Here is a 25,043-nt window from a genome sequence, read left to right as displayed (position 1 = left end):
TGGATTAACAGATAATATGCAATATGCATCATAACAAAATTAGACAGGTGCATAAATGTGGGCCCCCCAACAGAGATATGACATCAATACTTAGTTGAGCCTCCTTTTGTCCTCTCGACGCTGTCCTCCTATAGCCTCTGATGAGTGTCTGATTCTGGATGGAGGTCTTGTTGTCCATTCTTCATACAAAATCTCTCCAGTTCAGATCAATTTGATGGACAGCCTGCTTCAAATCATCCCATAGATTTTCGATGATATTCAAGTCAGGGGACTGTGACGGCCATTCCAGAACATTCTACTTCTCCCTCTGCATGAATGCCTTTGTAGATTTCCAACTGTGTTTTGGGTCATTGTCTTGTTGGAATATCCAACCCCTGTGAAACTTCAGCTTTGTGACTGATGCTTGAATTCCTGAAGAATTTGAAGATCTTGGGTTGAATTCATCCGACCCTTGACTTTAACAAGGGCCCCAGTCCCTGAACTGGCCACACAGCCCCACAGCATGATGGGACCTCCACCAAATGTGACAGTAGGTAGCAGGTGTTTTTCTTGGAATGCGGTGTTCTTCTTCCGCCATGCAAAGCGCTTTTTGTTCTGACCAAATAACTCCATTTTTGTCTCATCAGTCCAAAGCATTTTGTTCCAAAATGAATCTGGCTTGTCTAAATGAGCATTGGCATACAACAAGTGACTCTGTTTGTGGCGTGAGTGCAGAAAGGGCTTCTTTCTCATCACCCTGCCATACAGATGTTTGAATTGTAGAACGATGTACAGATACACCATCTGCAGCCAGATGTTCTTGCAGGTCTTTGGAGGTGATCTGTGTGTTGTCTGTCACCATTCTCATTCTCACAATCCTGCTCATATGCCGCTCCTGTATTTTTCTTGGTCTGCCAGACCTGCTGGGTTTAACAGCAACTGTGCCTGTGGCCTTCCATTTCCTGATTCCATTCCTTACAGTTGAAACTGACAGTTTAAACCTCTGAGATGGCTTTTTGTTGCCTTCCCCTAAACCAGGAGACTCAACAATCTTTGTTTTCAGATCTTTGGAGAGTTGCTTTGAGGATCCCATGCTGTCACTCTTCAGAGGAGAGTCAAAGGGAAGGAAGCACAACTTGCAATTGACCACCTTATATCTCATGAGTGGACACACCTGTCTATGAAGTTCAAGGCTTAACGAGCTCATCCAACCAATCAGCATTGAGCAGTGACAGGCATTCAAATCAGCAAAATGACAAGGGGACCCACATTTGTGCATAGCCAGTTTTTCACATTTGATTTAATTTGAAACAACTAAATACTGCGTCACTAAAAATCTTTGTTCACAAAACACCGCAGGACTGTTTCTAGTGACAGACAGACAGACAGACAGACAGACAGATAGACAGATAGATAGATAGACAGATAGATAGATACTTTACTAATCCCAAGGGGAAATTCACAAAGACATACCACTGTTATCTTTTTTGTTGAAAGGAGAGTCAATTATTATGCAGGCTCAGAGGGGTTCCCAAACTTTTTCATACGACTAAATCAGATGCATCATTGCATGGCAGCATCCAGTTGTGGGGGTGTTTCTCTGCCACAGGGCCTGGGGCTCTCGTTAGGGTAGAAGGAAAAATGGATGGGGCTTGAGGGAAACCTTTTACCCTCTGCCAGAAAGTTGAAGATGGGCAGAATGTTCACCTTTCAACACGACAACGACCTGAAGCACACAGCAAAATTGACCACCCAGTGGCTGAAGGAGAAAAAAGTGAATGTCCTGGTATGGCCAGTCAGAGCCCAGACCTAAATCCCATTGAAAATCTGTGGAAAGATTTGAAGATAGCAGACCACTAATGCTCACCACCTAATGTGACCGAACTTGAACAGTTAAACTGTAAAGAAGAGTGGGGGGCAAATATTACACAATCTAGATGTGCAAAGCTGATAGAGAAGAATCAACAGACTCAAGGCTGTCTTTAAAGATAAAGGTGGGTCAACAAAATGACACTGACATTGGGGGAGCTGATCCTTTATTGGTCTTGTTTTTGATTTATTATAATTTTTCTGAACTGTAGCTGTGATATCTTTCACTTGAATGTTAGCGGTTGCATTGAGTAAGTAAAGCTGGGAAGAAATATTAGTTTGTGTGTTTTCATTTAATGCTGTAAAGCAAAAAACATGGGAATATTTCGAAGGGGGGGATTCTTTTCTATACCCACTGTAACACACAGATAGGTGGCCCTTTTGAAAGAAAATTTAACTGTGTGCAAGCTACTAAGGGTTAAAAGGTGTTTTATTATAACGGCAGGTTATTCAAACAGGTGTCTGTCACGGTTTATGGAATTTTCGCCCCTCACATTGCGCCCCAGCACATTCTGCCCCAACTACATTTCGCCTCCATGATATTTCTCCCCCACCCCAGTAACTTCTAATACCCACACCCAGACGTTTTGAGTGTTGGAAGTTTCTAGAAAAAATAAAGTGAATAATCGTTCTCAGCGTTATCATCATCAATCGATTTTCTTTTACCTCTAATTGATGAAATTCTTTCTGCCATAGTGAAATTTTATAAAGTTGATTTTAGGTTTAGTCACCTTACAAAAATAACACTTGCAGTGAGAAAGTAATATACGGTGTGGTGAGTGGTGACGCAACAGTTTTGATATTGCGCTGTCTGCGAGGTGTTAATGGTTCTTCAACACGGCCAAGCACCACCGATAATCAGGCGGCGAAAACCGTAAATGCACGTCTTGAAACGGCCGTAGTGCTGGCAAAAAAAACAAAAAAAAACACACGAAATCCAGCATAATCGTACAATACCATATCACATACAGTGCATCCAGAAAGTATTCCCAGCGCGTCACTTTTTCCACATTTTGTTATGTTACAGCTTTATTCCAAAATGGATTCAATTCATTTTTTTCCTCAGAATTCTACACACAACACCCCATAATGACAATGTGAAAAAAGTTTATTTGAGGTTTTTGCAAATTTATTTAAAATAAAAAAACTGAGAAATCCCATGTCCATAAGTATTCACAGCCTTTGCTCAATACTTTGTCGATGCCCCTTTGGCAGCAATTCCAGCCTCAAGTCTTTTTGAATATGATGCCACAAGCTTGGCACACCTATCCTTGGCCAGTTTGGCCCATTCCTCTTTGCAGCACCTCTCAAGCTCCATCAGGTTGGATGGGAAGCGTCGGTGCACAGCCATTTTAAGATCTCTCCAGAGATGTTCAATGGGATTCAAGTCTGGGCTCTGGCTGGGCCACTCAAGGACATTCACAGAGTTGTCCTGAAGCCACTCCTTTGATATCTTGGCTGTGTGCTTAGGGTCGTTGTCCTGCTGAAAGATGAACCGTCGCCCCAGTCTGATGTCAAGAGCGCTCTGGAGCAGGTTTTCATCCAGGATGTCTCTGTACATTGCTGCAGTCATCTTTCCCTTTATCCTGACTAGTCTCCCAGTTCCCCACAGTATGATGCTGCCACCACCATGCTTCACTGTAGGGATGGTATTGGCCTGGTGATGAGCGGTGCCAGGTTTCCTCCAAACGTGACATCTGGCATTCATACCAAAGAGTTCAAGCTTTGTCTCATCTGACCAGAGAATTTTCTTTCTCATGGTCTGAGAGTCCTTCAGGTGCCTTTTGGCAAACTCCAGGTGGGCTGCCATGTGCCTTTTACTAAGGAGTGGCTTCCGTCTGGCCACTCTACCATACAGGCCTGATTGGTGGATTGCTGCAGAGATGGTTGTCCTTCTGGAAGGTTGGAAAAAGTGATGAAGCGCTGGGAATACTTTCTGGATGCACTGTAACACGGATTAAATTTGAAGTACAATACTCACCTTTTATGGAGGCCATCACACATACTATTTTCAGTGGAACACGTTGATCTGCGAGTCGTATAAGAACACCACCTGAGTGAACTTTTTAATTTTCAATGTTGGGTAAGGTTTACTAAATTTTTAATAGCAATTATAGATATGTACATAAATACTGGGGCAAAATATAGTGGTGGCGATTTGTGTTGGAGGCGAAATGTGGGGGGTAACTTATCCGGACGCCGTCTGTCATAAGACAGGTTGCAGTATGCTGACCGAGGATAATTTCCATAGGAACGCATCTGTTAGACACACGAAAGATGACCTTTCCTTCTTTGGGGCCCCTCTTGATACGCACACAAAAAAGAAACGGTTGGCCGATTTGCGTAATATAAGATGAAATGCTTAGATGCTGCTTCATAAGTAAGTGGGAGTGAGCAAAATTAATATTAGAAGCCGATTGAAACAGGGGAGCTTTACTCTTCTGATTTGTAAAGCATGAATCCATGTACTCATCAAAGTCAAGTCAAGTTGGGGAGCATGCACTGGTACACTGCGTTGCCGCACCCACTACACGACAAAACAACTCAGGATCCCGGTTGGCAATCCCCCAGGGAGACACGGGGTCCAGTCCCACCCTCTGGAAATGACCCTCTATCTGCCGCAGCCAGGTGCTACGTGGGCGACCCCTTGGCCTGGTCCAGCCACTCAGGACCCCAACAATGAGGATCTTACCAGCCAGATCACTCTCTGGGAAACATGCCACATGGCTGTAGTGCCATAACTGACGCTCCCTCACAGTGCAGGTCATGTGCCTCATTCGGGACTCCATGAGCAACACAAAGTCAAACCAACAGTACCCAAGGATTTTCCGGAGAGACACAGTACCAAAGGAGTCCAGTCTTCATTTCAGGTCACTGGATAGCGTCCATGTCCCACAAAAATATAGCAAGATAGGAAGCACCAGGCCTCTAAAGACTTGGGCCTTCGTCCTTTAGCATAGATATCAGGAGCGCCACACACCCCTTTCCAGTGACCTCAGGACCCCCCATGCTCTCCCAATCCGTCTACTGACTTCATAGGAAGGGTCACCAGAGACATGAATGTCGCTGTCGAGGTAAGTAAACCTCTCGACGAGGTCGACACTCTCTCCACAGACAGACACACCTGGCCTGGATCTTGGTTTATGTCAGGACCCTTGCAAGCCCAGATACTCAGACCCCTCACTCAGTCTCTCGAGCGCCCCGATCAGAGCCTCCATTGACTCCGCGAAGGTCACTTTGCTGACGATGCTGTGATTTATTCAGTCACAGAAGAGTACAAGCCAATTGACTGAATTATTCCTGTGTTCCTCGGGAGTTACTTCCACACCCAGAACCTGAGCTTTAGATGGTGGCACACTGTTAGGCAGCCAGCCTGCCATCTTTTTATGCCCCTTTATTTTACAATCCAAAACGAGTTGGTTTGCCACTTTAGGCTTATGCTACGTGTAACCTTAAGAGCGGCAGCACTTAAAACCATTTTGTAGAAAGGACATTAATTACCTGACACATACGCTCCCATGATGCCGGTAACCACCATCAGCTGCACACAGGATCCCAGCATTCCTCGGACTTTAGAATGAGACGTTTCAGAGATGTAAAGCTACAGGGAGCCAAAAGCAGAAGATTAGAAGATGTGCATTGTGACGATGCGGGTTCGCTCCAGGATCCCATCCGACTTCGAGGAAGCCCTGAACCCGACACCGTTGGTAATGTCACCGAGATGAGCCGACATATGAGGACAATTCTCAAATGAAGCCAGGGGATATTTCCAAAAAGTGCCAATGTGCTTTTATTTCAAAACAATCAGTGCATCACAGTTTCCATAAATATTCCATAAAAGTGCAAAGTAGGAATAAAAACAATTATCAATAAATAAATCCATTAAAATCCGAGATTAAGATCAGAAGTTAAAACGCAGTCTCTCTTATTACGATCTCAGCCCACCACCATCTCTCTCTTTCTCCCCGGCTCACCCATTGCTCCCGCAGCCGGCGGAGACCCAACAGCAACGAACTCCTTTCGGCCGACCTCCGTCTTGGCTTCCTTACGGACATGACTGCCAGACCGTCCGAGGTTGGCTCTCCTCCCTTCATCCTTTGCACTCACGCCATCGCTCCTCAGATCCCTCGGGAGGACACCTGCCTTTCTCACCCCACTCCACCAGAACATTCAGTGGGGCGTACTAGCCCCTAGAGTGCCACAAACAAACGCTCATGCCCCAGATCGTGCTGTCTCCTCCTTACAGTTGGCCAGATCCTCCTGCTAGGACTGCTCTTTCCCGTCCTTTACCCTCCATTATCTTCCTCTTTTCCTCGATCCATCTATCCATCCCTCTCTTCCCTGGTGCCGACCCGTATATGTGCACATCCACCCGCGCCTCCGTGGCCGCAGTGCCTTAATCACTCGCCACAGGAAGCCAATGAAGCAATTGAGAACGATTGCACCCGTACGTGCAGGTGCGACTCGCTCCAACTACCTCATTAAATGACCCGCGGTCGTGCAATCGCGCCCACGGAGAACAACACGGCTATACGGATTTAAAACCTGGCCCTTTTTTTTGAAGCCGCGGACCCGCTATACCACATGCATAACACAAGAAAACAGCTAAAGCAACAGGTGAGGGCACTTCCTTGAAAGGCACTATATACAGTTCCGACTGACTGACAGATTCACAGCCCTGTTCTTTCACAAAGTGGTGGTGAATTAACACGGTTTTTGTCCCCCACTTCTTTCCGTAAGATCCTCTGCTAGTTTACTCAAGTTCAGTTCTACTGTCTGGTCTCAGCCCGTAGCATCTGCCAGCATGGCCAAACGTAGAGTCCGTCTTGCAGCTATCGAGGCCTGCAGTAGAGGCACAATGAAAAAAACAAAAGCCTTACCGGTACAACCAAGGAAGTGACTCCACTGGCCAACCCAGTAAGCACCCTGCCCAAGTAGAGCATCCAGATGTTTTGGGCTGCAATGATAACAGTGAAGCCAAATATGAAGGGCAGGGAGCACATCATCAGAGTCAGCTTGCGTCCAATCTTATCGACCACCCAGCCGCCAATAATTCCTCCCAGGGCTGCCCCTAAAGTGACAATTGACTGATTGGGGGGTATGGGGGGTTGGGGAACAGGAAAGGAAAAAAAAAAAAAGAGACAAAAAGGAACAAAATATAAAAATTACATGTGGACACTGGAACAGATTTATTTGATAGGAACACCAAGTCAAATACCGTTTTTACTCGTGTACCACACGCCCTCGTGTAAGACACGCACCATAATTATTACAAAGAAAAATCGCGAAAACCGTTTTGCCCCGTGTACGACGTGCGTTGTGATTGTATAGGAAGCGTTTAGGGCACGGTTTCCGCGAAATGCCCTTCTGTTTTTGTTGCATGACGAAAACTTTTTCTTTCTTCCGTCGAGAGAGAGAGAGCAGAAGAAGTAAACATTACAGAAAAAAATTTCCTTGTGTATGACGCGCACCTGATTTTCTAATGCTAATTTTCAGGGAAAAAAATGTGCACGTGGTACACACGTAATTACGGTAATAAGAGAGAATTTAAACATCACTGCCAACCTGCTAGTGTTCCAGCCTTCATGAAAGATGGTGGCACTGTGACACGGGAGTAGAAAACACACACACACAGTGCTAGGCTGAATTCTGAAACGTTGCTGGGAGTTTCAGGAGCAGAATCTCACCTTGGTGAACATACAGTGCATCCTGAAAGTATTCCCAGCGCATCACTTTTTCCACATTTTGTTATTTTACAGCCTTATTCCAAAATGGATTCAATTCATTTTTTTCCTCAGAATTCTACACACAACACCCCATAATGACAACGTGAAAAAAGTTTACTTGAGGTTTTTGCAAATTTATTAAAAATAAAAAAATTGAGAAGTCCCATGTACATAAGTATTCACAGCCTTTCCCGTGAACCTCGAAATTGAGCTCAGGTGCATCCTGTTTCCCCTGATCATCCTTGAGATGTTTCTGCAGCTTCATTGGAGTCCACCTGTGGTCAATTCAGTTGACTGGACATGATTTGGAAAGGCACACACCTGTCTATAGAAGGTCCCACAGTTGACAGTTCATGTCAGAGCACAAACCAAGCATGAAGTCAAAGGAATTGTCTGTAGACCTCCGAGACAGGATTGTCTCGAGGCACAAATCTGGGGAAGGTTACAGAAAAATTTCTGCTGCTTTGAAGGTCCCAATGAGCACAGTGGCCTTCATCATCTGTAAGTGGAAGAAGTTCGAAACCACCAGGACTCTTCTTAGAGCTGGCCGGCCAGACAGAAGCCACTCCTTAGTAAAAGGCACATGGCAGCCCACCTGGAGTTTGACAAAAGGCACCTGAAGGACTCTCAGACCATGAGAAAGAAAATTCTCTGGTCTGATGAGACAAAGATTGAACTCTTTGGTGTGAATGCCAGGCGTCACGTTTGGAGGAAACCAGGCACCGCTCATCACCAGGCCAATACCATCCCTACAGTGAAGCATGGTGGTGGCAGCATCATGATGTGGGGACTGGGAGACTAGTCAGGATAAAGGGAAAGATGACTGCAGCAATGTACAGAGACATCCTGGATGAAAACCTGCTCCAGAGCGCTCTTGACTTCAGACTGGGGCGACGGTTCATCTTTCAGCAGGACAATGACCCTAAGCACACAGCCAAGATATCAAAGGAGTGGCTTCAGGACAACTCTGTGAATGTCCTTGAGTGGCCCAGCCAGAGCCCAGACTTGAATCCGATTGAACATCTCTGGAGAGATCTTAAAATGGCTGTGCACCGATGCTTCCCATCCAACATGATGGAGCTTGAGAGGTGCTGCAAAGAGGAATGGGCCAAACTGGCCAAGGATAGGTGTACCAAGCTTGTGGCATCATATTCAACAAGACTTGAGGCTGGAATTGCTGCCAAAGGGGCATCGACAAAGTATTGAGCAAAGGCTGTGAATACTTCTGTACAACTTTCTGCAAACTTCAGTTTTTTTTTTTTGCTTCTTTTTTTGCTGTCTTCCTAGATTTTAATTTTTAAAATACTTTTTCAATCTTTTAAAAAAAATGTTTTTGCTGATTTTTTTATGGCCAGAGGTTTTTATAGTTTCCTCTCCCCTTTTAGGAATTTTGTTTTGAATATTATTTGATCCTTTCTCCTTTTGTGGTTGCGTAGGCGGAAGCCCATCTCTGGAGTTTGGAGAAGGCTAAATATGAACTGCAGGCCTCTCTGTAGAACAATTGAGGCTTAATTTTGGATGCAAGCCTCGGTCTCGAGTTTCAGAACCCTGAGAATCAGAAAAACAGTAAACAAGAATGGAAAAACAGTCCAAACCACTTGAATAATGAAGGAATCATCCTTAAATTAAGAACTACTGCAATCACCTAATAATAATAATATATATACAGTACTGTGCAAAAGTTTTAGGCAGGTTTAAAAAATGCTGTAAACAAAGAATGCTTTCAGAAATATAAATAATGATTGTTTATTGTTATCAATTTACAAAATGCAAAGCGAGCGAACAAAAGAAAAATCTAAATCAAATCAGTATTTGGTGTTCCTACCTTTTGCCTTCAAACCAGCATCAATTCTTACAGGTCTACTTGCACAAAGTCAGGGATTTTGTAGGATTCTAGTCAGGTGTCTGATCAACCAATTCTACCAAACAGGTGCTAATGATCATCAATGTCACACGTAGGTTGAAACACAGTCATTAACTGAAACAGAAACAGCTTCAAACTGGGTGAGGAACAGCCAAACTCTGCTACCAAGGTGAGGTTGTGGAAGACAGTTTCATTTCATGGCAAGATTGAGCACAGCAACAAGACCCAAGGTAGTTCTACTGCATCAGCAAGGTCTCTCCCAGACACAGGTTTCAAAGCAGACTGGGGTTTCAAGATGTGCTGTTCAAGCTCTTTTGAAGAAGCACAAACAAACGGGCAACGTTGAGGATCGTAGACGCAGTGGTCGGCCAAGGAAACTTAGTGCAGCAGATGAAAGACACATCGAGCTTATTACCCTTTGAAATCGGAAGATGTCCAGCAGTGCCATCAGCTCAGAACTGGCAGAAACCAGTGGGACCCAGGTACACCCATCTACTGTCCGGAGAAGTCTGGTCAGAAGTGGTCTTCATGGAAGAGTTGCAGCCAAAAAGCCATACCTCCAACGTGGAAACAAGGCCAAGCGACTCAAGTATGCACGAAAACATAGGAACTGGGGTGCAGAAAAATGGCAGCAGGTGCTCTGGACTGATGAGTCAAAATTTGAAATATTTGGCTGTAGCAGAAGGCAGTTTGTTCGTCGAAGGGCTGGAGAGCGATACAATAATGAGTGTCTGCAGGCAACAGTGAAGCATGGTGGAGGTTCCTTGAATGTTTGGGGCTGCATTTCTGCAAATGGAGTTGGAGATTTGGTCAGGATTAATGGTGTTCTCAATGCTGCGAAATACAGGCAGATACTTATCCATCATGCAATACCATCAGGGAGGCATATGATTGGCCCCAAATTTATTCTGCAGCAGGACAACGACCCCAAACATACAGCCAAAGTCATTAAGAACTATCTTCAGCGTAAAGAAGAACAAGAAGTCCTGGAGGTGATGATATGACCCCCACAGAGCCCTGATCTCAACATCATCGAGTGTGTCTGGGATTACATGAAGAGACAGAAGGATGTGAGGAAGCCGACATCCACAGAAGATCTGGGGTTAGTTCTCCAACATGTTTGGAACAACCTACCAGCCGAGTTCCTTCAAAAACTGTGTGCAGGTGTACCTAGAAGAACTGATGCTGTTTTGAAGGCAAAGGGTGGTCACACCAAATATTGATTTGATTTCGATTTCTCTTTTGTTCATTCACTGCATTTTGTTGATTGATGAAAATAAATGATTAACACTTCCATTGTTGAAAGCATTCTTTACATTTCTTACAGCATTTTTTCACACCTGCCTAAAACTTTTGCACAGTACTGTATAAAAAAAATACTTTTTAAAAACCATGCTTATATTACTGTGGTGGGCTGGCACTCTGCCCAGGGTTTGTTTCCTGCCTTGCACCCTATGTTGGCTGGGATTGGCCCCAGCAGATCCCCGTGACCCTGTAGTTAGGATATAGCGGGTTGGATAATGGATGGATGCTTATATTAAGTTAAAAAGTGTACTAAAAAGTACAAAATAAGTTTCTCATACATCACTTGTAAAATAAAAGGTGGGCGCTTTTCATCAATCAACATTCAAAAAACACTTCTTAAAATCTTAGCAAAAGCGCCCACGCTTTTATTTTACGAGTGATGTATGAGAAACTTATTTTGTACTTTGTAGTACACTTTTTAACTTAATATAGGCGTATTTTTTTTATATATGTATTATTTTCAACACTTTAGATTTGGGTTTGTTTTAGTATAATTTTGTAATCAACATTTTAACACTGCCTTTAATATTTCTATCCGTTACTAGCGCCATCTATTGGTGAAATCTTGAACTATTCTTCATATGAAAGTTCATTTCTTAATTAACATGGATTAATTGATCAATTAGTGAAACTGATTATTGATTCATCCCTGCACAACCGGTGTCAGAGCTTGGTCCGCATTGCCGGCAGTAAGTCGAACCCGTTTCCAGTGAGAGTTGGACTCTGCCAGGGCTGCCCTTTGTCACCGATTCTGTTCATAACTTTTATGGACAGAATTTCTAGGCGCAGCCAGGGTGTTGAGGGGGTCCGGTTTGGTGGACTCAGGATTGGGTCACTGCTTTTGGCAGATGATGTTGTCCTGTTTGCTTCATCAGGCCGTGATCTTCAGCTCTCTCTGGATTGGTTCGCAGCTGAGTGTGAAGCAGCTGGGATGGGAATCAGCACCTCCAAATCCGAGACCATGGTCCTCAGCCGGAAAAGGGTGGAGTGCCCTCTCAGGGTTGGGAGTGAGATCCTGCCCCAAGTGGAGGAGTTCAAGTATCTCGGGGTCTTGTTCACGAGTGAGGGAAGAATGGAGCGTGAGATCTACAGGCGGATCAGTGCGGCATCCGCAGTAATGCGGGCATTGCATCGGTCTGTCGTGGTGAAAAAGGAGCTGAGCCGCAAGGCGAAGCTCTCAATTTACCAGTCGATCTACGCTCCTACCCTCACCTATGGTCATGAGCTATGGGTAGTGACCGAAAGAACGAGATCATGAATACAAGAGGCTGAAATGAGTTTCCTCCGCAGGGTGTCTGGGCTCTCCCTTAAAGATAGGGTGAGAAGCTCAGAGTAGAGCCGCTGCTCCTCCGCATCGAGAGCAGTCAGATGAGGTGGCTCAGGCATCTGATCAGGATGCCTCCTGGACACCTCCCTGGTGAGGTGTTCCAGGCACGTCTAACCGGGAGGAGGCCCCGGGGAAGACCCAGGACACGCTGGATGGACTATGTCTCCTGGCTGGCCTGGGAACGCCTCGGGATTCTCCCGGAAGAGCTAGAAGAAGTGGCCGGGGAGAGGGAAGTCTGGGCATCTCTGCTCAAGCTGCTGCCCCCGCGACCCGACCTCGGATAAGCGGAAAAGGATGGATGGATGGATGGATTATTGATTCATGTAATTGTCATCGGAACCGAGTAAGTGTTCAAAATTTCAAGTCATTTGGACAATAGGAAGTGGGTTAAATATCGATTACAAGATTTGTACCAGACAATAAACAGGTGACATTAAAAGAAGCCTGGTAATAATAATAAAGTAGAGAAGAACAGAAGCATTTTAATTCCAGCACTAAACCTAATAGTGAGAAATCCATAAAACCAACCCGAGTGGTCCCCTTATGTGTAACTTATTTAATATAAACTCACCCCAAACCATGAGGCTGCGTTGGCATCAAGCTGAAGGTTTGGATTATCAATCCTTTTAAGGTCCGGGATGGCTGGAGAGCTGTACCCAAGGACAAAGCCAAAACTAAGAGGGCCCAGGACAGCCGCAAAAGTGGCCAGGTACAAGTTTTTATTTTGAATTTTGCTAAAAGGAAGATAGAGAGAGAAACAAAAAATGAGCTGCTGAGCACAAAAAAAACCCGTTGCTAAAGAAAGTGCCATCTTTTGTGAAAGAGAATGACGTTGCCCCCCTGAATTTTTCAATGTGTTTATTCTGTTTTAAAAATGTTAACAATCAGCTGACTACTGTAACAGTGGCCTTTGTCCTTCTTTTGTAGGTCTAATAAGAGACAAAAGGCCTCTGTTACCCTAGTCAGCTGTTTATTACAGATTTTAAAACAGAGTAAACACATTGAAGGGTGGCACAGTGGCGCAGTGGTAGCGCTGCTTCCTCGCAGTTAGGTTCGCTTCCCGGGTCCTCCCTGCGTGGAGTTTGCATGTTCTCCCCGTGTCTGCGTGGGTTTCCTCCCACAGTCCAAAGACATGCAGGTTAGGTGGATTGGCGATTCTAAATTGTCCCTAGTGTGTGCTTGGTGTGTGTGTGTGTGTGTGTGTCCTGTGGTGGGTTGGCGCCCTGCCCGGGATTGGTTCCTGACTTGCACCCTGTGTTGGCTGGGACTGGCTCCAGCAGACCCCCGTGACCCTGTGTTCAGATTCAGCAGGATGGAAAATGTATGGTTGGAATAAACACATTGAAAAATTCAGGGTGGCAACAATATTCTCTTTTGCAAAAGATGGCACTTTGAAAGCCCAACTGCTCGTAGGACTGGTAAATTAGCTGACAGTTAGGTTAGAATATTTATATTAAAAATCAGCAAACACTCTCACGTATTTGAAAGTAAATTCTAAAGTTGAAGTCAGAAGTTTCCATACACTTGGGGTGAATTTTTAAAATCTCACTTTATAAGCCCTCCACAGATTTGATACAAACGCACTTTAAATTTGGCATATCGTTTAAGACGTCTGCATTGCGGAGGGCAGAATGTTCACAGAGCTCAGTGTATTTCACTTTTTAATCGACTGTATCACAATTCCAGGGGGTCACACGTTTACAGACACTTGGCTCATATTTGGTCGCATTGCCTTTACATTGTGTTAGCCTGAGCCAAACGTTTTGGGTAGCCTTCCAAAAGCTTCTTACAATGCGTGACAGAGCTGGTGTAACTGGGGCAGGTTCGTAGGCCTCCTTGCCCGCACACGCTTTTTCAGTTCAATCAGACAGAGGTCAGGGCTTAGTGATGGCCACTCCAATACCTTGACCTTATTGTCTTTAAGCCATTTTGGGGTCCTTGTCCATTGGAAGACCCATCTGTGACTGAGCTTCACCTTTCTTGCTGAGCTCTTGAGATGTGGCTGCAGTGTCCCTCCATCATTTTCCTTCCTCCTGATGCCATTTATTTTGTGAAGTGAACCAAACCCTCCTGTAGCCCCCAAAACATGATGTTTTCACCCACCCACCCATACCTATTCTTTGACTTGCAAGCCTCACCTTTTTGTCCTCCAAACATAACGATGGACCATATGGCCAAAGAGTTCAACCTTGGATTCATCAGACCAGAGGCCATTTCTCCAGAAGGTCAGGTCTTTGTCCCCATGCGCCATTGAAAACTGCAGTGTGGCTTTCTGATGGCAGCTCTGGAGCAGTGGTTTCTTCCTTGCTGAGCAGTCCTTCACGTTATGTCGATATCGGACTTGTTTTACTGTGGATATCGATCCTCGTCTACCTGTTCACAAGGACCATTGCTGTTGTTCTGGAATTTAATTTGCACTTTATGTGTCAAAGTCTGATCTCCACTAGGAGACAGAATGCGTCTCCTCCCTGAGCGGTATGACGGTTGGGTGGTCCCATGCTGTTTCTATTTGTGTACTATTGTTTGTACACATGAACGTGGAAACTTCAGCCATTTAGTAATTGTTCCCAAGGATGAAGCAGATTTGTGGAGGTCCACCATTTTTAATTTGAGATCCTGGCTGATTTATTCTGATTTTCCATTATGTTAAGCAAAGAGGCAGTGAGTTTGATGGTCGGCCTTAACATCCATCCACACGTTGACTCCAATGAGGCTAACTGACTATCAGAAGCTCATTGCCTGAAGGCCTGACGTCATTTTCTGGAATTTTCCAAACTGCTTAAAGGGAATATTAACAAAAGTGTCTGTAAAGTTGTGACCCACCGGAATTGTGTTATAAATAAAAAGTGAAATACTCAGGTCTGTGAATATTGTTGGAAAAAATGGCTTTGGCCCTGCACAAAGTAGACGTCTTAAAAACGACATGCTAGATTTATTGTTTGTTCGTATCAAATCTGTGAAGGGCTAATAAAGCGAGCTTTAAAGAATTCACCCCAAGTGCATGGAAACGTCTGACTTCAGCTGTATGTGCTACGTGTCCCTTTATGCTTTTATGGGCTGCATTACTATTAATACTTGCTGTGCATCTGCAAAGCATCACCAGCTTGTGACTGCTGCTTAAAAGATGTACGTGAAAACAGCGGCCTTCATAGGAACACGAGCCCTGAACATCAAGTCTGTCACCAAAACAGGAAACTCCATGAGGACAAACAGACATTGGCAATAATGCACATATGAAGACAAGACATATCCACTCAGAATTACTGAAACAGGTTATTAAACGCAGTCACTGATTTATGAAACAGTTTTTTTTACTCCTTCCTGATATCCTCAGTGTCTGTGTATTTGTCACAATGGATGGCCTCAGACCTTAAGACAAAACTGAACATTAGAGAAAAGGACCTGAATGTCACCTCCATGCATACGTTTACTGAAGTGAACCCTTGGATGCATTGCAAACAACGGTGTGAAGCGGGCGAACGCAGAAGACACCCTGACAGATGAGTAAAACACGTGTCTAACATTTTTTGGGGAAAGAAACACTTGATGAAAGAACCATTTCAGTGAAATAGTCGTCAAATAAAATAAATAAATAAAACAAAAGGCATAGCTAATGATCCCCAATTTTTCATGTGGGACAATTTTGGTCTAGCATTGTGGATCTGCCATTTTGAATTTTGAAAAAAACAAATTTCAGATTCATTATCTACCACCCAGAAAACACCCAAGGACTAATTTTGGTCAAAATCAGTTAATGAAGAAACAGAACCGACTTAGTTTATGTGTCAAGGGAATGAAATCAGGGGGAGTGGGTGGGGTGTTCAGGTTTCATGGTGGCCTCTCTTCTGTCTGTTTGGTCGTAGCGAGGAACTACGCAGAATGTGGTCCAGATGGGACAAAGGGTTTAGGATTATATAGAGAAGAGACAGACATTCCTTTTATATACTGTCACGTGTGTGTGCACGGGAGTCAGGATAAAGGCCTGGGTAATGGTAATTCTCTGCCGAGACAGGAGATGGCGCTGTGTAATAACTGTCTCTCTTTTACTCCCTCTGCAAAGGAAGGAAGAACGGCTTTCCACCTCTGATGTCACTTCCTTCAAGAATGTCCGACAACCGGAAGAGCCGCCATCTGTGGGAGATGTTTTCTCAATTTTTTTATTTTTAATAAATTTGCAAAAATCTCAAGTAAACTTTTTTCACGTTGTCATTATGGGGTGTTGTGTGTAGAATTCTGAGGAAAAAAATGAATTGAATCCATTTTGGAATAAGGCTGTAACATAACAAAATGTGCAAAAAGTGATGAAGCGCTGGGAATACTTTCCGGGTGCACTGTACATAGATACATAGATACATACATATATATATATATATATATATACATACACACACACATATACTGTGGTGGGTTGGCACCCTGCCTGGGATTGGTTCCTGCCTTGCACCCTGTGTTGGCTGGGATTGGCTCCAGCAGACCCCCGTGACCCCGCATTTGGATTCAGTGGGTTGGAAAATGGATGGATGGATATATATATATATATATATATATATATATATATATAAATATAAAAGCCAAATCCCACTGACTCACTCATCACGAAATCCCCCAAACCATGAGGACTTGGGACTTGAAATTTGGACTGTAGGTTACCCTTGGCCCATAGGTGCGCACTAAGAAACAGTTTTAAAAATTCCATGGTCCGAGCACGAAATTTCTTATAGTTTTTTAGACCCATTTGTATGTCTGTCTGCTTTTCACGAGAGAACTACTTAACGGATTTAGATCTTTTATCTTCTATAATTTGCTTGAACATTCCGTTGATTTTGCGACTTTCTCATTGCGCTAAGAATCAGAGTTCGCTTGCAGGACTGATATATTTCCACAGTTCTGAGACAGAGGCTGCGGGCCGAGGGGAGGGGGAAGAGTGACGTCAGGCATAGAGAGCTGGGCCGGGCCCTCCACACTGTCCTGTTTCACTATTAGGCAGGCGAATGCGGGGGATGACTAGTGTGTATATATATATATATATATATTCACGGCATTCGTAGTCTGTGTCACAATCTGATTGTATGGGTGGTTACCTACCAGGTAACACTTGTGGTTGGCTAGCAATCTGCTAACATCCGCCACGGTGCCCCGGAGTGCAGTGGAGTTTGTACGCCTGATGAGCCCAGAATGAGGGCGAAACACGTGTCGCGTACTCTTTGCATTTATTTGACAGTAAACTATTTCAACCATATATATATATATATATATATATATATATATATATATATATATATATATATATATATATATATACACATATAAACTAGCATCTTCTAGAATTTACATATATAAAAACATATTGGAGTGTTATAAAATATCCAAATCAAGGCCCTTTCTAGTTCTGTTATTTATCTTTCTAAGAAATAATAAAAGTTAAAGCAAAAGCCCAGCCCAAGGTGCTAATAAAATTTCCTCACAAATACCCCACAGTTAAACATGCAGAGCTGTTGTTGTCGCTCGGCTCAGGACGCCCATCACGATGTTCACTTCTGCTTCTTGGGCTCACATGAGCCGCTGCTATCTGTTCAGCTTATCTCCCGATTTCTTATTTTTATCTTGCTTGTCACATTTCTAGCTGCTGCCTTTAAAGAAGTGAATGACCCCCTTGATGCCTGATCTTTACTGGACCCGAGTACCCAAACCAGTCACGTGGTACAAACACCTGACAGCGCAGAGCCACACGTGCCCAGGCTCTTTCTAGCAAAGACTTTATGTAAGCAAGCAACTTATTGTAACGTTGTGCTAAAATACGAGACTGTGAGTTTAAACAATGACACTTTTACTTCTGCTTTTAAAATTTTTGTTCTGTTTTTTATTGTCCTGAGAAAGAGAAGAATCCAAATCATAAAGGGTTGACTGGGTCTGAAAACCAAGACATAAGAATTTTTATATTTCTCGTTTTTTACGTTTATTTTTACAGCAAGAAAAAAAAATAAAAGCAACGGAGGTCAAACTAAGGGGGTTAACCCGGAGCAGCCAACCTTTTCTTTTTTATTTTTTGTTCTTTATTTCGCCTTATACAATTTCTTGTATTAGGAATTTGTTAGTTTTTGCATACCCCTTGGGGTCAGAGATTGTACTGCGCCCCTGGAGCAATTACAGCTTAAGGGTCTTGCTCAAGGGCCCAGCAGAGTAGGATCTCTTTTGGCAGTGATGGGGATTCGAACTGGCAACCTTCGGGATACCAGCGCAGATCCTTAGCCTCAGAGCCACCACTCCGCCCTTGTAATGAAGTCTCACAATTTCCTGGTTCATATCTCGCACAAACGATCAAATGTGGCCTTCAGTCATGTGCTGCTCTTTCTCGACTCAACGGCCGTCTGCTCTCCTGTAGTTCAAGTGTGGGCCTCCCTGGACATTTGGGTTCTCAACCTTATCCTGGTCAGCGGGGGCACATAAGAGCCGCAATTGTATTTGGTGTGGCCGATAAGAGGGCGCTCCAGCCGCCCAACCCGACACAGACAGACGCAGGAGGCGCAACTTCAAAACACACACGATTTATTCTTCTTTTTCGCTTGTGGGAAACGTCTTCCCCGTCTCCCACTAAGCACAACACACCACAATTCAATTCTTCTTCTCCTTTTTCTTTTCTCCTCCACTTTTCCCCGCCAAGCTTCGTCTTCCCTCCTCCCGAGTAGTGGCTGCTGGCCCCTTATATAAGGCACCCAGAAGTGCTCCAGGTGCCCGTTGCCCCATTTCCAGCAGCACTTCCAGGTGTGGCAGAAGAACCACCCATGAGGGCTGAGCAGTTGCTGCAGCACCCCCTGGGATCCCGACAGGGTTGCACCAAACTCCAACTCCCATGGAGCCCTGGGGGAGACCTAGGCACCACTCCAACCCATCTAGCGCTCCGGGGGAGGTAACACTCTGGCCACACTTGCTCCCCAGGTCCTCCCAGTGTGGAGGTGTCCCAGTCAGGCAACTTCTGCCTTGACTAAGTATGAGCTAAGGAAGCTTACCATTAGGTCACTGGTGTAATGGATGCTGAAAATGGAGCTCTGCACTCGTATGTGAATAATAAACTAAAAATCAGCCATTTCAACAGTAATTTACAACCTTAGTAATGTCTTTACCTTTTTTAAAAAGCAATATAATACATTGATTTAAAAAATATATAGAATTTTTAATAAGAAAATAGGTTATGCCCAACTTTTGAATGCTAGGTTAAGTGTGCCCATTGTGCTTAGGCATCCCAAACATGCAGTGCCCTCCAAAATGCTTGGGACAAAGTCACATTTATCCTTGATTTGCCCCTCTGCTCCGCAAATTTAAAATTACAAATGAAACGATTCAAACGTATATGTTTGCGCTATTTTGGAATGTGCTTGGGCGGCACGGTGGCGCAGTGTGTAGCGCTGCTGCCTCGCAGTTAGGAGACCTGGGTTCGCTTCCCGGGTTTGCATGTTCTCCCCGTGTCTGCGTGGGTTTCCTCCCACAGTCCAAAGACATGTAGGTTAGGTGCACTGGCGATTCTAAATTGGCCCCCCCCCGTGACCCTGTGCTCGGATTCAGCGGGTTGGAAAATGGATGGATGGATGGATGGAATATGCGTTTCTTCTGTGTAGGGTGACCAAACAAGGAATGAGATGTTGTACAGTAGCCTCCCGCTTAAGTATGCACCCGTTTAAGTACGCAGATTTTTCCCTAAAATTCTGGGCTCAAGATTTATTAGTTAAACATGTCATGAATCATCATTTGGTGAAGGTTTTGAAGTTTCTTACGTTTGGCTTTGAGGGAGACAGCCCGGATCTTGCTCTGAAATGATTCAAACGATTTCTTAAGATCATCGAATGTATCATCAGCTTCAATTTGAACTTCAGAGCAGAGCAGCTGATCCTTGATGTCGAGAACACGCGATGGCCCTCTTACTGGGAGCAGACGTTTTGCTTAGCTTCGAGATGATTTTGCAGCGTAGAGACTCATTGAGACGCCTGTCGTTTGGTTTCTTTGACATCGTAGCGAAATGCAAGCTATTTGGGAGTGGCGGCTAAGTACGCGCAAACTTTGCAGGTTCAAGTTGTGTACTTAAGCGGGAGACAACTGTAATGAGCAACATCCAATCAGGGAAGAGCCACATATTAACCGCAAACCAATCAGAGCGCACTCAGAGGCTGCATTTTCAAAACTGTACATGTTCACCAGGGCCGGATTTTCCTATAGGGCCTCAAGATCAAGAGGGGCCTACATTCAAATTGTTAGCAAAATTTTATTATCTCTCATGTAATTTACAAACTTAAAAATGGAAGGTGAAAGGGCCTCATAAGTGGAATAGCCTAGGGCTTCTTTTCATATAAATCTTATCCTGGTGTTCACCCATCCATACTTGGGAGTTTGTGTTTTCAGAAGTACACAGATCAAAAGTCTCAGTTTTCAGGGGTTAAAAACGTCAGCCTAGTGTGTAGAAGAGGAGATAATGGAGACTGATGGGTACGTTTTTAAATCAACACGTACAGTAGTAATATGGATGTGGCTTTAACCAGCTTTTTGTTTATAAGCGTATCCACCTTCATTAAAAATGGTAAAGGATTTAGCACTGGCCCTTACGGCACTGCGGCCATGTGGCGCGTTTCCCCCTGAGGGTGATCCAGCTCATAAGATCCTCATTGTTGGGGTCCCGAGGAGTGGCTGGACCAGGCCAAGGGGTTGCCCACATAACACCTGGCCACGGCAGATAAAGGGTCATTTCCAGAGGGTGGGACTGGACCACGTGTCTGCCTGGTGGGTTGCCAACCGGGATCCCGAGTTGTTTCGTTATGTGGTGGGTGCGGCAACACACTGTACCAGTGCATGCTCCCCAACTTGACTTGAGTGCCACCACTCTTAACATCTCGCACCCTAACTCTCTGCTTCCTGCAGCCATGTACACACCACACCCTCAACTACCATTTCATTTTGTATGATGATGCCCAGCCTCTCATGTGGGATCTTAACTAATACATCATGCATTGATGATAAATAAAAAGTTGACCACATAAATAGGGATGTGTATCAGACCAGTTTGAAACAGCACAGACCCCAAGCATCATTCTGCCTTGCAAGTCACCACACGCTTTTTGGACGTCTTTGTCGCGAAATAGAAACTGGACAGGACGACCGTTGACTCACAATCACATAAACTACCACTGCCATCCACACACACGCGCGCGCACACACACACATTGATTTATTCATCTTTGTCCCTGCTCAATTTTGGCTGGATAATCGCTTACAAAGCAGAACCTTCTACGACCTACGGTTACACTCACTCGAACTGACGTCCCTCCGTCGAGGTGTCTCCAGAAGTCGCATTCACTTCACGATCCGCCGGGCTCAGCAAAGGCTTCGTCTCCTCCGAGGCGTCCATAACTGCACCGATTATTAAATCTCGTGCCGTGTTCTCTGGCTATCATGCGTATGAAGCGAGCGGACTATCACGTCCTTAGGCCCGGCTTTATATTTTAATGAAGACTGTCTCAGACCGCATCTATAGCAGCGGTGGGTCACCTGACGGGACGCAGTGAGTGACAGCGGCGCATCCCATAAGATCATGCGCGCGATCACATGACGTGCCCCAGAGCGGCGTTTGGGAGCAAAGTAGCCTGGAACTTGTAGTCCTTCATATGGCTACAAAGAATGCGCTGAGGAAACGTTTATCCGCATTCGGTCGCCTTCAGTTCTTAACTCTTCAATTGCACAACGGAAGTTCTGCAGAATGGATTGTGCAGTGACGGGCATATCTGGAAAAACAACTTTAAAGAGAAGTGAGCGCGTATACTCGAGACAGACGCCGCCGAGAGTGGCAGCCTTTTCAGCAGCTCCGTGTTAATTTTTCTTTTTTTTTGTGAATTTCCCCTTGGGACTGATAAAGTATCTATCTATCTATCTATCTATCTATCTATCTATCTATCTATCTATCTATCTATCTATCTATCTATCTATCTACTTCAATGCGTTGTTACAGCACGTGACCACAGAGCATCATGGGAGTTGAAGTCTTCTCGGATTGTTCTACAAATTGTTCCTCAAATATACCGCAGTTTCTTGGAGTATGTCGTCACTGCATAAGGAGGAATAGTTCAAACAAAAATAAATAAATAAATAAATGAACAAAAGTACTGTGAAATTTAATAATAACCAAATAACAATCACAAGAATTGTAAATATACATAAGTAAATGTGTCACGGGATATATATTTTGTTGTTTACTTCTGCTTTATAGATTGAATTATTTCTTTCTTTATTCATTTCAGTGCCATTGCAAAAACATGAAATAAGCCCTGGAATGAAAACTGTCACTTTCACAAGTTGACAGGGCGGGCCCTAACAAGTACAGTTATTTGCCGCAAACTGACACATTTACAGCAGGCACTTCAGATACTTTCACATGTGACTCCTAATGTTGAATTTGGAGTTTCGTGAATTAAGGAGCAGCTCCACATTATGATTCTGCCCAGCTTTTCCTTGCACTCATATCCAGTCACAATGTCAAGCGTAAGCATGAGCCTCAGCAAGCAAAGCACAAATGTCCACTCTGTAGATAAGATTCGCCAATCAAAAAACAGTATTTGCTAGAGCCCGCCTCCTCAACCTCTTTTCCGAAAACATGTTTTAACTTTGACCTTTTGAGTTATTGATTGTAGATTGATGGGAAGAAATTACAAATGTGTATACAACACAATAACGTGTGCAGAAAGTGAAGGGGTCTGAAGACTTTCTGAGTCCACTGCACCTAATCCATGTGATTCGTAAAAATGATGATGACTGCTACAAAATGGTGTGATGTAAAAGTTCACACACCCTTTAAATTTCACCCCCTAAAAAAAAAAAAAAATCAACCAAAGGTCATTTAGCTGGGCTCAGCCTTGAAGCCCCAAGACGGAAAATGCTGCGCACACCTGAGCAAAGGTAAACTGAAAACAAAGCAGGGTCCATGGGCCTGAAACAGACGAGAGGAGCCAGGCAGAAACAAAATGTCTCATACACTAAAATATATTTACTCGACAAGAAACTGCATTGAGCATATCACGGAAAAATTGGAAAAATTACAGTGTGACAGCCACGTTGGGTGTACAACTAAACGCTTTAAGAATACGGTATTTGTCAAGTTTAGTTTCTGCAAAGCAGCGACATCTACTGGGAGATGGCGGCAGTGCAACCCCTGGATTAAATGAAATACTGTACCACTGGAAATACAATACAATACAATACAACTTATTTTTTTGTATAGCCCAAAATCACACAAGAAGTGCCGCAATGGGCTTTAACAGACCCTGCCTCTTGACAGCCCCCCAGCCTTGACTCTCTAAGAAGATAGGGAAAAACTCCCAAAAAAACCTTGTAGGGAAAAAATGGAAGAAACCTTGGGAAAGGCAGTTCAAAGAGAGACCCCTTTCCAGGTAGGTTGGGCATGCAGTGGGTGTCAAAAAGAAGGGGCTCAATACAATACACAGAACAGAACAAAAGTAAACCTCAATACAGTATAAAAATAAAAATTTTACAAGTATGGAGCAGAATTTAACAGTAGATGATATCACATAATATGATTTGGATTTGTTTAGAGTCCTGGAGACCTCGGCCATCAAGCTGCCTCCCCCTGTTGGCCATTCCACAGCTGAAATAGCGCTAATCCGATGAAAGGACCCCTCTTTCCCACGATTCCTGCAATCCTCCATCAAGAATGACTTTACCTTAGGTAGGCCATAAACAATCATCCACCCATCCATCCGCCCATTTTCCATGCCACATGTAACAAGTACATCAATATATCCTTCTGCTATACTGGTAAATTTTTAACTAACTCTTGAGCATAAACGAAAAACTTAAAACTCTCAATTTAATGTGTCCATCCAGCTTCAAGTCAATGAGCCATAGTGGGAAGAATGACAACACTCATCATTAGTTGGCATATTCTCTCAGCGTCCCCCCACACCATAAAGATGTACATATATCCATCAAGGGATAAATAGACGCCAGTCAAATCTCTAAATCGCCCCAGTATGTGTGGATGTGCTTTGCCATTGACTGGTGCCCAGTCCATGTGGCTCTGTGGCTAGGGATCTGCACTGCCAATCGGAAGGTTGCCGGTTCGAATCCTGTAAATGCCAATAGGGACTCTGCTCTGTTGGGTCCTTAACCTGCAATTGCTGAGCGCTTTGAGTAGTGAGAAAAGCGCTATATAAATGCAAAGAGTTATTATTATGTTGGTTCCAACTTTGTGCACAAAGGAGGTCAATATAGTTATGGAAACCATCATGTGGAGAAGTTGCTTAAGAGACTTCAGTTGGGAAACTACAAAGGGCGGGCATTGAAACTGCTGTGATCTGAGGTGGCAGCGTCAACCACTGTGCCACCACAACAACAGCAACATTTATTTATATAGCACATTTTCATACAAAAAGTAGCTCAAAGTGCTTGGTGTGCACCAAGCCACAGGCATCAAGTACACCAATGGATCAATCAGTTACACTACAAATGTTAACAGACAGGAGCATAAATGAGAAACCGAAACTCCCAAACTAATGTGTCCATCCTGCTTCAGGAGACTCGGTCAAAGTGGGAAGAATGACAACGTCTACTATAGAAAAATGTATTCATGAAATTGCCATTATAAAGTATTATAAGCGCATGAGAAAAGTAAATACTATATTTCACTAAGCACTAAGGCGTAAGAGTTAGGATTAAAAAGACTTATGCCTACAAATTTTTTTATTATTCTATACTAGGGGGCTCCACCCCCTGCTCACTTCGCTCGCCCACCCCCAGGTTTGATTTACCGGATAAACAATTTAAAGAGATTGTTATTATTATATTATTTGAGAATTTCCCCTTGGGATTAATAAAGTATCTATCTATCTATCTATCTATCTATCTATCTATCTATCTATCTATCTATCTATCTATCTATCTATCTATCATTTTCATGGGAATTGTTACATATGCATTATTT

General features: G+C 44.0%; 1 protein-coding gene across 1 annotated transcript in view; it reads right to left on the bottom strand.

The window, feature by feature from the left end:
• The window catches only part of slc2a8 (solute carrier family 2 member 8), a 41,856-nt gene extending 20,041 nt beyond the window's left edge, over window positions 1–21,815 (bottom strand). The window contains exons 1-4 of the mRNA XM_028808708.2: window positions 21,364–21,815; window positions 12,642–12,804; window positions 6,729–6,935; window positions 5,350–5,449 (exon numbers count right to left, since the gene is read on the bottom strand). Coding sequence (XP_028664541.1) covers window positions 5,350–5,449; window positions 6,729–6,935; window positions 12,642–12,804; window positions 21,364–21,461 — 568 coding nt within the window. The 5' untranslated portion in view covers window positions 21,462–21,815. The remainder of the gene's footprint in view (window positions 1–5,349; window positions 5,450–6,728; window positions 6,936–12,641; window positions 12,805–21,363) is intronic.
• Between the last annotated feature and the right edge of the window lie 3,228 nt (window positions 21,816–25,043).

The sequence above is a fragment of the Erpetoichthys calabaricus genome, chromosome 9, assembly GCF_900747795.2.
Source record: "Erpetoichthys calabaricus chromosome 9, fErpCal1.3, whole genome shotgun sequence".
NCBI classification, from domain to species: Eukaryota; Metazoa; Chordata; class Cladistia; order Polypteriformes; family Polypteridae; genus Erpetoichthys; species Erpetoichthys calabaricus.
The sequence above is the reverse complement of the archived record's forward strand: the minus strand, read 5'-3'. Positions and strand labels throughout refer to the sequence as shown.